Source organism: Saimiri boliviensis, chromosome 3 (genome assembly GCF_048565385.1).
Source record: "Saimiri boliviensis isolate mSaiBol1 chromosome 3, mSaiBol1.pri, whole genome shotgun sequence".
NCBI lineage: Eukaryota > Metazoa > Chordata > Mammalia > Primates > Cebidae > Saimiri > Saimiri boliviensis.
The window spans coordinates 62,469,265-62,482,042 of NC_133451.1; the positions used below are offsets into that span (position 1 = coordinate 62,469,265).

General features: G+C 33.5%; 1 protein-coding gene across 1 annotated transcript in view; it reads right to left on the reverse strand.

Moving 5' to 3' along the window:
* Positions 1 to 6,200: 6,200 nt before the first annotated feature.
* The window catches only part of TMPRSS11D (transmembrane serine protease 11D), a 60,708-nt gene continuing 54,130 nt past the window's right edge, over positions 6,201 to 12,778 (reverse strand). Inside the window, exon 11 of the mRNA XM_003931894.4 lies at positions 6,201 to 8,931. Within this exon, the coding sequence (XP_003931943.1) occupies positions 8,770 to 8,931 (162 nt within the window). The 3' untranslated portion in view covers positions 6,201 to 8,769. The remainder of the gene's footprint in view (positions 8,932 to 12,778) is intronic.

The window sequence follows — 12,778 nt, forward strand, 5'->3', positions numbered from 1 at the left end:
TAAAAAATTTCATTGATTTTTGATTTTCATTATTTCTATCCATTTTCTTGTTTTAGGTTTGTTTTGCCCTTCTTTTTCTAGGTTCTTGCAGCAGGAGCTTAGATTACTGATTTAAGATTTTCTTTCTCTTTTCTAGTGCATGCTTTTGGTGTATAAAATTCCATTTTCAATACTGTTTGACTGTTTCTCCCAAGAGTGATATGTTTTGATGTTATTTTTATTAAGTTCAATGTATTTTTAAGATCTTCCTTAAGAATGCCTCCTTGAGCCATGGATTATTTATAAATGTGTTGTTTCATTTCTAAGTGTTTTGAGATATACTAACGAGAATATTTGTCATTTTAGAATTGATCTCTTGTGTAATTTCACTGTGGTTGGGAAATGTACTATGTATGGTTTCAATTCTTTTAAATTTTTTGAGGTTTGTTTTATGGCTCTGGATATGATCTATCTTGATATATGTTCTATAAGCACTTAAATAGAGTGTGTTTGCTGTTGTTGGGTGGAGTTTTCTATAAAGGTTGATTAGATCTTGTTGGTTAATGGTGTTGTTGAATTCTTCCACATTCGTGTTATTTTTCTGTATGGTTCCAACAATTATTGAGAAAGGAATGTTGAAGTCTACAATCATAATTCTAAATCTTTCTATTTATCCTTTGTGTTCTATCAAATTTAATTTTACATATTTTTCTTCTCTGTTGTTTGGTTCATACATTTTTAGGATTGGTGTGTCTTCACAATAGATTGATCCTTTTATTATTATACAATATCTTCTCTGTCTCTGGTAATTTTCTTTGCTCTAAAGTCTATTTGGTATTAATACAGGTATTTCTGTTTTCCTTTGATTAATGTTACATAATAGATCTTTTTCCATTCTTTCACTTTTAACTAACTTATTGTATTTCAAGTGACTTTTTTTAGACAACATGTGATTGGTGGTATTTTTTAAATCTACTCTGTCAATATATTTCAGGTATTTAGATTATTTACATTTAGAGTATTTATTGATATTAGGTTTCAAATGTGCTATTTTAATGCCTTAATTAAAGTAGTCTTCAGATGCTCTAGGGATCTATTCATCACTACTCACAGATTGATATGTCTGTTATCTATGTTAAGTTATATATGCAACTTGGAAATAGTAATTGGACAGAGGAAGAGTATAATAATATTAAAATTGCTCAGAATAAATTGTCATATTATTTATGAATTGGAAGACAACTTTAGCCCTTTATCCCAATATATTTATGTTTTAATATTTTAAAATAATGTTTTAGTTTGGTCTACACAGATATGGAAGAAATGTTTCTTAAGAGGCTAATTAAATAATTTATTGTACTCACGTTTGTTGAACATTTTCTATATGCAAATTATTATTCCAGTCAAGGGGAGTATGATGATGAACAAGATTACTAACAAATGTAAAAATGCAAGAATTATAAAAAATTTATTTTGTTTTATATGCTTTATACCATATTGCACTTTATATTAGCTTGCTAGGGATGCCATAACAACATACCACAGACTGAGGGGATTCAACAATAGAAATTTATTTTCTCACAATTCTAGAGGATGGAAGTCTGAAGTTAAGGTGTTAGCAGGCTTGATTTTTTCTGAGGCTTCTCTTCGAGGCTTTTAGATAGTCTTCTTCTTGTATTTTCACATGATCTTTCCTCTGTACATATCTATGTACTAATTTCCTCCTTTTTTAAGGACAACAGTTGTCTTGGATTATGGCCTACACTAATAAGCACATTTTAACTTACTTCTAATAGTTACATTCTGAGGGACTAGGGGTTAGAATTTTAATATAAGAACTTGAGAAAACACAATTCACCCCATAAAATATATTTTTATTTTATGTATTTTATATTAATATAATGAAAACCTATTTTAATATTTTATATACTAAATACCCATATGTAACACTTTGGATATGATTGTATGCATGTATGTATGTGTGTGTAAGATGTTTCTAATATATATGAAGAAAAATTAATATACATGAAATGACTATACTAAATATTAGAGACTTATACCTATATTATTTTTACTTCCAAACAGTCAAATATTTATCAGAAAATTTGCTTTTTAGTTTTTCTAGCGGTCAGTGTCTGAACAGATTATATTCTCTGAGCAGATAGTATTAACTGGATCTCCAATGCAGGCAAAGTCTTAATATTTTGGAAACTTAATTTTACTTAAAAAGCACTCTCAACATTTTAAAGTATTTTATTCAAATTATGATGGCTCATTGTGCACAAAAATTAATATCTCAATATTTCCATGGATATATTATACCCATGAAATGTTTGGCCCATTGGAAAAACTAACCTGAACAATTTCACTATGTAAGAAAATAGAGGAAAGCACTTTTTCAATCTCTTATCCACTCACTTATTGAGTCTCAGATAGTGCTTAAAATTTTTTGAAAAAAGATTGGCTAAATGATATGGTAAACCCTAGTAAATCAATTTCTTAGTGAGTAGATGTTGTAAAATTGGTATGTGTTTGCATAGTTTACACATTGGTATGTGTTTGCATAGTTTACTTAATGGAGCTTGCCATAGGATAAGCCCCAATGATAACGTGATAAATAACTGTGAACTTTTATGTGGCAAGTATTTGGGCTGTGTTTTTCTATTCTCCTTAACTGTGTCTTTCTATTACATTGAACTATTTAAAAATTGCTGCTTTGTAGATGAAAAATTGAATGATAAATATATCATAATTCAATCTATAGATACACAGGTATTCTTCATTTTTTTTTCACCTTTGGTTTTGTGTACAAGATGATATAAAAGTGATTCTTGTGTGGAATAATTAATCTAAGAAGGAGCAATGGTTTGACTTCAAATTCTCATCTAACATAAATGTCCTGGAGTAAGAGACTCATAGCCTTTGGGAGCTAGAAGAAACTTTGCAAATCACCCATTCCAGTTTTCTAATTTTAAATAAGGGAAACCATGGGACAATATTTTCACTTTATGACATTTCAAATCTATAGAAGATTAGCATTTGAGATAGAAATTTCTCCTTTAGTTATTATCAGCATATTTAAAGTTGGGGTTAGAGTTGTGATTAAAATTCTGCTTTCCTGATCTCCAAAAGGAAAATTAAACCATGTAGCCACTTCAATTTGCAATTCTCACTTATCTTACAGCCCAAATCTAAGATCACTACAGTGACCTATCTATCTTGACTAGAAAATGTGAAATTATGGTTAAAGAATAAAAATTAATTGTAAAGGTAGATGAACTGTTTATTGCTGTCCTTTTGGTCTGCATTTTCTAAGATTCAGTTGTTCTGCCTACTTGCAAAAGGTTTTATTGACTTAGAAAGTAGTTATCCAGAATGTGTACATGTGTGTGTATATACATGAATTCAGTATTTATGTATACACACACACAAAATACATGTATACACAATACAAAATACATACAAAATTTATGAATACATGCACAGGAAAATTAAACTTTGTCAACATCCAGATTTTTTCTTCAGAGCATTCTCTAAAACAATGTAACACAAAAAAATTCTGTTTTCCCAAAGTATTGTTCTTACGTGGAATGTCATTTGAAAAATAGACTTCTTATCATTGAACACAAATTGGGTCTTGGGTGGGAGTTGAAATGAAGAATAAAAATCCTGCTTTAGTTTTAGCAACAAGCCTTAATTTTTATTCACCAAGTACATTCTGAAGCCGTTCAGATGTAATAATGATAAAGTGCTAATGATATAAAGGATTATTTAGATATTTCATAAACTGTGAGTTGCTAGTGAGTTGTACTTAAAATAGTTATTCATTCCTTGAAAGGATGAAACCAGGATCTGTCTTCACAGTCTTTCTTATGCATAGTTTATGAAGTGGAAAGAGCTGAGTAAGCTGACATGAAAGACATAGAACATATTACTTAGAAGCTAAGATGAAACATTTGGCTAGTTTTGTTAATTAAATTCAAAGGATTAACAGTAACTTAATTTAATGGAAAATATTTCAAGGTTTCGCTTACAGGTAATTAAGTTCAACATTAATGTGAACATATGAAGTGACTGATTTTTAAAGTTGTTTATCATGAAATTGCACTCTGCCAAATATTGTACTGCAGCTGCAATCTAGATGATGGCAAGATATCAAAACCAAAAATCTGTCTAAAAATTTTATTAAAAATATGAATCAGTTTCAATAAGTTTATCAAGGCATACATTTTGTTGGAGTGCCAGAAAGACCATAATGTGTATGTGAACATTTGTCTTTGCATTAATTTCATTAGCTTTAGCATCAAAGTGTAAAAATTATTTGTTTACCTGTGTTCCATAGAACCAGTCAACAGTTTCTTTGACTTTCAGGCCAATTGCTATTTAAGCATATGGCATTGCTAATGGGAAGGAACTAAATACTCTCTAGCTGTTGCTGTTATTGTTTCCAACCACAATGTTAAATCATACCACTAACAATGTATAGCAGTGAAGCACTGTAGTGCTCCAATAATTAAAAATTGAGACTTAAGTTTTGGCTTACCACTTTCTATAGGTAAACTAGCATAGTGCACACATATCTATTAGTGTTTCTATATCAACATACACCATTAGAAATAGATGTCTTGTGTCCTCTTAATTTTCATACTATAGTTATCTTTTAAAAAATAAAGGACATGTTTAACACCCACTTATGAGTGAGAACATGCAGTGTTTGCTTTTCTGTTCTTGTGTCAGTTTGCTGAGAGTGATGGTTTCCAGATTCATCCATGTCCCTGCAAAGGACATGAACTAATCCTTTTTTATGGCTGGATAGTATTCCATGGTGTATATGTGCCACATTTTCCTTATCCAGTTTGTCATTGATGGGCATTTGGGTTGGTTCCAAGTCTTTGCTATTGTAAACAGTACTGCAATGAACATAAGTGTGCATGTGTCTTCATAACAGATTGATTTATAATCCTTTGGATATATACCCAGTGATGGGATTGCTGGGTCAAATGGTTTTTCTAATTCTAGATCATTGTCTTTCACAATGCTTCAACTAATTTACACTCCCAACAGTGTAAAGGCATTCCTATTTCTCCACATCCTCTCCAGCATCTGTTGTCTCCAGGTTTTGTCATGATCACCATTCTAACTGGTGTGAGATGGTATCTCAATGTGGTTTTGATTTGCATTTCTCTAATGACCAGTGATGATGAGCATTTTTTTACATTTGTTGACTGCATAGATGTCTTCTTTTGAAAAGTATCTGTTCATATCTTTGGCCCATTTTTTGATGATTTCTTTTTTTTCTTGTATATTTGTTTTAGTTCTTTGTGGGTTCTGGATATCAGCCCTTTGTCAGATGGGTAGATTGCAAAAATTTTTCCCATTCTGTTGGTTGCTAGTTCACTCTAATGATTGTTTCTTTTGCTGTGCAGAGCTCTTAAGTTTAATTAGATCCCATTTCTCTATTTTGGCTTTTGTTGCCATTGCTTTTGGTGTTTTAGTCATGAAGTCCTTGCCTATGCCTATGTCCTGAATTTTCTTCTAGGGTTTTTATGGTTAATTTTTGTACAAGATTTAAGGAAATGGGTCCAGTTTCGGCTTTCTGCACATGGCTAGCCAGTTTTCCCAACACCGTATATTAAACAGGGAATACTTTCCCCATTGCTGGTTTTTGTCTGGTTTGTGAAAGATCAGATAGTTGTAGATTTGTGGCTTTACTTCCAAGGCCTCTGTTCTGTTCCATTGGTCTGTATCTTTGTTTTGATACTGGTACCATGCTATTTTGATTACTGTAGCCTTGTAGCATAGTTTGAAGTCAGGTGGCGTGATGCCTCCTAAAATCATTTAGGTAGTAATAACTAATATGATGATATACAAGTTTGAGACTAAAAGGAGACATGATACCTGAGATAAAATATTTGAGATACCACTATGTGACCTATTCTGTGTTTTCCTTTTATAGAAAATAAAACAAGTGTTCAGAATAACATTTTAAAATGTTATCTTTTGTGTTTTTTTCATTTCTGGTAATTTCCTTTTTATTAGAGACAGGGTCTTGCTCTGTTGCCCAGGCTGGAATGCAGTGATGCCATCTCAGCTCACTGCAACCTCTGCCTCCCAGGTTCAAGTTATTCTCATGCCTCAGCCTCACAAGTAGCTGGGATTACAGGCATATGCCACCAAGCTCAGCTAATACAGGCTCTTTTTTGTTTCTATATGAAATTTAAAGTGTTTTTTTTTCTTCTAATTTTGTGAGGAGTATCAATGGTAATTTGATGGGAATAGCATTGAACCTATAAATTACTTTGGGCAGTAGGGCCATTTCCTTTTAATGCTATTTATTGACTTTTTTTTTTTTTTTAAAGAACATGCATTCACTCACTTGACAATAATTCATTGGATATCTATTATGTGCCATGATTCATGATAGGGATTCAAGATGAAAGTCAGCTACATTTTAATTTATTGAAATGTTAAATCTGCATAAGGATTTGGTGGAAAGATGTATTTGTATGTTTGATTGTAGTCAACTGTTTGCTCTAAACTTTCTTGAAAAATTCTCTTAGTTCACTATTTTAAACTCAGGAAAATTCAGTTTTAGTGCTAAATATTCACTGTTTGCCACATTTTAAAATTGCTTAGTATGTGTGCTTTTTAACATTGGTTAGTATGTATGCTGAACAGGATTTCCCTTGTTCAATAACTTTCCACAACTGAATTAGGGTGCTAGAAAGTTTCTTCCAGAGCTCCCCGAATCATTTTTTAAGGACTGAAATCATTTATAAATCACCACTCCTCCATAACTATTCAAAATTACTTTCACAAAGCCATACATAGGTATCAAGAAAATGGATTCATTAGTACATAAAAAAAGAAGCTCTTAAAATAAATGCTCTCCTAGTTTTCAAATATCTTTTAAAAATATGCATATTTTGTTAAATAACTTTTTATTGTTTTCAATAAATAGTTGAATTTGCTCTATTCTCTGCTAAATAATTGTCTTCTCTTACATAGCTTTCAATATATAAGAATAAACACAAATACGTCTGCTACTATATGCGGGTACCTGCACACACAAATACACAAACACACCCAAGCACAAAGACTTCCTCCCCTTGTGGCTTACTCTGAATTACCAGTTTAATATTGTCTTCATAGGGTGCAGCCAAGGAGTGTCAAGCTGGAAGCTTGCCTCAATTACAGCACTTGATTAAAAGGCAGCAGAAAGTACCAAGGCTTTACTAGAGTATAAGTGGTGGTGCTTTCATTGCAGAACCAATTAAATAAATTGTTTTGAATTGTCCTTCAAAAGTCATAACTTCCATAAAAAATTAGGCAGGGAAATTATTTTATTTTAAAAGACTTAATTTGAAATAAAGTATAGCAAAGATTTGTTTGTACATTTCTCCAAGAGTTGGTTGCATTTTCAACTCCCTTTCCTTAAAAGTAGATGGCTTTAATGTAGGCATTTTCACAATTTTACATCAGGAAAAATGCAAGAAGTTTTCAGCAAATGTATGGAGCAGTCCTGATGCCTTGGTGTAGGGAGTTAGCTTCTAGAAGGAGGAAGCCCTGATGCATAGGTGATCATGCATAGGCAAACTTTAGCTTCTCTGGGAGCTCATAAAAACTCAGGAATGTTCATGATTCAGACTACATAAATTTCCAAGCCATTACATTTTGGTGGATTTAATTTACATTATAGTCTTTGGTGGGGGAGGCGCGTGTGTATGAGATGGGGAGAGAGAGAGAGAGAGAAAATGAGAGAGGAAGAGTGAAAAAGATTTTTCTGTCTTCAAGATCATTCTACTGAAATTAAGCTATTTAACCTTTTCCTTTGCAAACCAACTCTTCTCCCTCTTTAAACGTTCAACTTCTTACTTAGACTTAGGGATTGAAGACCCTTTTCCTCTCAAAAATGTAACTGCCAGTGATGAAAAGTTTGTAGTGGGAAATTCTTCCTGATGATTAAATCTTTCATTTAAAAAATTATTATTATTTTGTTGTTAGAAAGTACTACATAGTTGTAAAGCACCTGAGAAGGTGGCATAGGTATATTGATTAGCTTCTCTGTAAAGTAGATATAGTCTCCCCTTCATGTAGGTGAAGGATATTTTTCATGATGAAAAATATTTGTAATTCTTTTGGTCTCAGTTGAGGAGTGAACTATTCTCGCTTTTGCCTTAAACAGCTGAAAAGTGTCAGCTATTTCCTATAGGAGCATGCTCTTAGGGAATAATTAAGATTAGGTTATACATATAGTACAACGGTTTCACATTTCAATTTTAGGACTCATAGTAACTATAAGCTATTGAGTAAATAAAAATTTTAAATACATATTATTTCTTTTGCCTCATACTGTTCTTTTTGTCTTATTATTCCATCACTTTTTTCCTTTGCCTATTTCCACACTTTGCTTACATAGTGAAACCCTCAGAGAAGACCCCTCTGATCCATTAGACCTGTGCAAGTTCCTTTACTATACATGCTCAAGTTGCCTGTTTTTCTCACTGCTAGCATTTACCACAGTTGTAATGAAATTGTTAACTTTGTAATTAGTTTAGTGTGTTTCTTCTGTTACACAACTACTGTACTATATAACATTCATGTAGTTATCTTGATAAAATATAGAACCTTTAATAATAAAGATTAAGCAGTATTTGTTCAACCATATTTATGTAACAAGATATTAAATTAGGACATTTCTGGTTTCTTTATCAGCTGAAAAATAATGCTTTGGAATTCAGGACAGGCACACCTGCATACAGACATTGCAACAGGGATGCACTTGTTGCATTAGATCCCAGTTCGTTGCCTGATCCAGTCAATGTAGGCGGTCACTCGAGTATACACTCCTGGCTTATCTGGCAGGCCACACTCCTCTCCCCAGCTTACTATGCCCACAAGAAACCAAAGCCGTCGTGAGTCTTCTTGTACTAGCGGGCCACCAGAGTCACCCTGTAAAAAACAAAATGACTGATTACTTAAGTGCAAAGACAAACCCAAAATATTAAGGAGTTTCTATGGCAGTCAAGGAAGCAGTCACATCCATTATATGAATAAAGCCAGACTGTTTCCTTTTGAAATATTATACCAAGCAGTGAAAAAATTACTGAAATCCTCAAAGTACCCAAGTTATTCCTTCAGCAAGTCTGAGAAGATGGGAAGTACATTTCTCAGATTTCCCTCAGTCACTGCCTGGTTGCTTCCTACTCATCCAGGCTTTCTCTCCTTCAGGAGACCTCTGACCAACACTTTTTCTTCCCACTCTCACCCTTCCCAGCTTTGGGCTCAGTTGTTCTCCACTGCGTCCTTACATCTTGTGTGTGTCTCTGTCATTGCTTCACTATTTTATAAAAGCACATTTGTATGCCTATTTACTTAGTCCCTCTTTGTTTTGATATAGCAGCTGCATGTCTCTGAAACACTCACTTGCATTTATATTTGTTCAATGTCTGTTTTCCAAGATATACTGTAAGGTCCAACAGGAAAGAGAATGTACCTATTCTGTACACTGCTGATACCTAAGCTTCTCATCCTTAGAAGATATTTGTTGAATGAATGAGTTTCTAGAAGTCTCATTTATCTTCCTATCCTTAGCACCTTGTGTGATGTCTGATGCATAGAATATCATCAAAAAGTCTTTTGGTGAAAAATTTTACATAGTCATAAGCAAAACACTCCTTATGAGATATTTACCACCCAGTCATAATAATGAACCAACCAACTAATAAATATCTGTGCACATAATCACATAATAATCTAGTTGGGGAGACAGATTGAGTATATCTTACATTCTGCACAATGAATTAAGTCTGTGGGTTCTAGAACTAGATAGTCTGGGTTTAAGTACTTCACTTACCAGCTATGTGACCTTTGGTAAGTTAGTGAATAGCTCTCTTTACCTCAGTTTCCTCATTTGTAAATAATGTTTGTACGAGTTTAAAACTCAAAGCACTTTGAATACAGCTTAGCATATAGTATAGTCAGTACTAAAAAAAAGTCAGCCATTATTACCAAGTGTGCTTCTAAATTAGTTCGCTATTTATTTGGCTGCTCTAAGTAGTTAGCTCGTCCATACCTATTTAATTACTGGTCTAGATGGGGAGAAGGGTCAGTGTGTGAAGCATCAATATGCATGGCAAGTACTTCATGAAGCTGGTTGTCACCTGCTTTTTAGGATGACATATATTTCCTTCAGTTAACCAGTTCTCAGTACTTTCTATTGTTTTGGTAGTGAATTTTTCTATAGTGAGAAATTACTTTGCATGGTGTCTGAGCAAATGTGGGCAAGCAAATGTTAAACGAAAAGGGACTTGTAATTTTTCCATATCTAGCCAGCTTCACTGCCTGACTGCAGACATTTGAATTTGTGTCCTCTCTTCTAGACCATAAATTTGTTGAGTCCAGGGATAGTATTGTGCTAACACCTTGTCTAGTGCATAGAAATTAATTAACATAATTCCTTTGTATTAATGAATGCACAAATGAACAAAAGAATGGATTGAAACAAATAGAATCTTGTAAGCTCTTATGTAAAGTGCTGTTTTTTAAATTTTCTTGAGGTTTAAACTATGCATTATAATATTTCAGTTAAAAATCAGTGATGTCTAATGAGAACACATAGACACATGGAAGGGAGCATCACATACTGGGCTCGGTTGGGGGAGACTAGGGGAGGGATGGTAGGCGGTGGGGAGGGTGGGGAGGGATAACGTGGGAAGAAACACCAGATACAGGTGATGGGGGTATGGAGGCAGCAAACCATCTTGCCATGTATACCTGTGCAACAATCCTGCATGATCTGTACATGTAGCCCAGAACCTAAAGTACAATTAAAAAAAAATCAGTGATTCCTAGAGTGGAATACACATGGATGGTATAATGATGAATTATGGCTTGAACTGGGCTTGAAGGAAGAAAATAATTTGCATGCACAGAAGGACAGAAGGTAAGGGGCATTATAAATGGGAAAATAATGAATAACACCCTTTTAAACCTCATGTTTATTTTAAAGTCTTAATTAATGCTCTTACTAGATCTGGAATTGTCAGTGTGGAAGTGTGTTGCTTATTTGATTGACAGAATCTTTGGAAAGCCATCATCAAACTTGAGAATTTGTTGTTTTAGGGCTAGCAGTAAAAGAGAAACAGGAAAGAGAGCAAGAAGGCTTTCCTACCACAGAGACATCTCCACCAAAAGGAGATAAAAGACTGGGTAATTACAGTATTTTGACAATTGAAAAACAAATCTCCACCTATACACAATTTGCAGTTGATAAAAATGTTTCATTTCGGGAAAAGTGCTCATGGATTGGGAGCTTTGCATAAATTGTGAGAACTACTTTTTATCTACTTTGTAAAGACCATGAACACTAAATATAAAAGTTAGCGACCTTTTTTTTTTTTTTTTGTATTTTTTAAATTGCATTTTAGGTTTTGGAGTACATGTGAAGAACATGCAAGATTGTTGCATAGGTACACACATGGCAGTGTGATGTGCTGCCTTCTTTCCCATCACCTATATCTGGCATTTCTCCCCATGCTATCTCTCCCCAGTTCCCCTATTTCCCCCCAATAGACCCCAGTGTGTGATGCTCCCCTCCCTGTGTCCATGTGTTCTCATTGTTCAACACCCACCTATGAGTGAGAACATGTGGTGTTTGATTTTCTGTTCTTGTGTCAGTTTGCTGAGAATGATGGCCTTTTGATATAAAGAATAATTCTTATCTTTCTTTATACAAATCACCCACAAAAATAGTAACAAATTACTCAAGAAAACAGAATGATTTTTTAGAACTCCAGGCTAAAAGAATATCTGATTTCTGGCACTCGCTGTTCCTGTTACTACGTGCGGTTGGATTTCCTTAACCTCCGTTACCAAATCTCTTTATCTAAAAGCTGGGGATAATCATAATGGCACCTAACTTTTTAGGTTCTAAGAAAAACCTATTAAAGATATAACCACATCAATTATGTTTAGATAGTTTAATTTAAAATTTCAGAATTAAAATTTTATTCTAATTACTTTAAAGTGAGAATTTTATATTTGTTGTTTGTTTTTGTACGTTGGTTAAAAATTATGGGCTAGATCCAAATATAATAGTTATCTTTTTCTTTTTCATTTGTACTGTTTCATTATTGTAGGAGCTTTTGTCACTTAAATTACCATGCTTTTTGTATAAATTTTATATCTTCAAGGTGCTCCAAGAATTTATTATTTATCTCTTAAAATTCAATCATTATATATTGATTAATTTTTATAATATAGTGATTAACTTTTTATTTAATCCTTCATAGCAGTTAAAAGGTTGAGGTTAAAGTTGTTGGCACCAGTGACCATGGTCTACATCAGGTGTCCCCAAACTACGGGCCCGAAGGCCCCTGAGGCCATTTATCCGGCCCCCCACCGCACTTCAGGAAGGGGCACCTCTTTCATTGGTGGTCAGTTAGATGAGCACAGTATGTGGCAGCCCTCCAACGGTCTTAGGGACAGTGAACTGGCCCCTGTGTAAAAAGTTTGGGGACGCCTGGCTACATTAACAATATTAAGATAGATGCGATTTCTTTGTTGCTTAATAGGTGCATGATATAGTCTTCATTTAATTTTTCTTAGTACCTAAATAGTTAGGTGCTATTATGATTATCCTCAGATTTTAGATAAAGAGACTTGGTAATGGAGATTAAGGAATTCAGATAGAAGGCTTTCTAATTCTTACACTTTGAATGGTTAACTACTTTGTAATTTGGCCTCTCAGAGTTAATGTTTTCTTCATAGACAAACTTCATAAAACTTTTTATTTCTA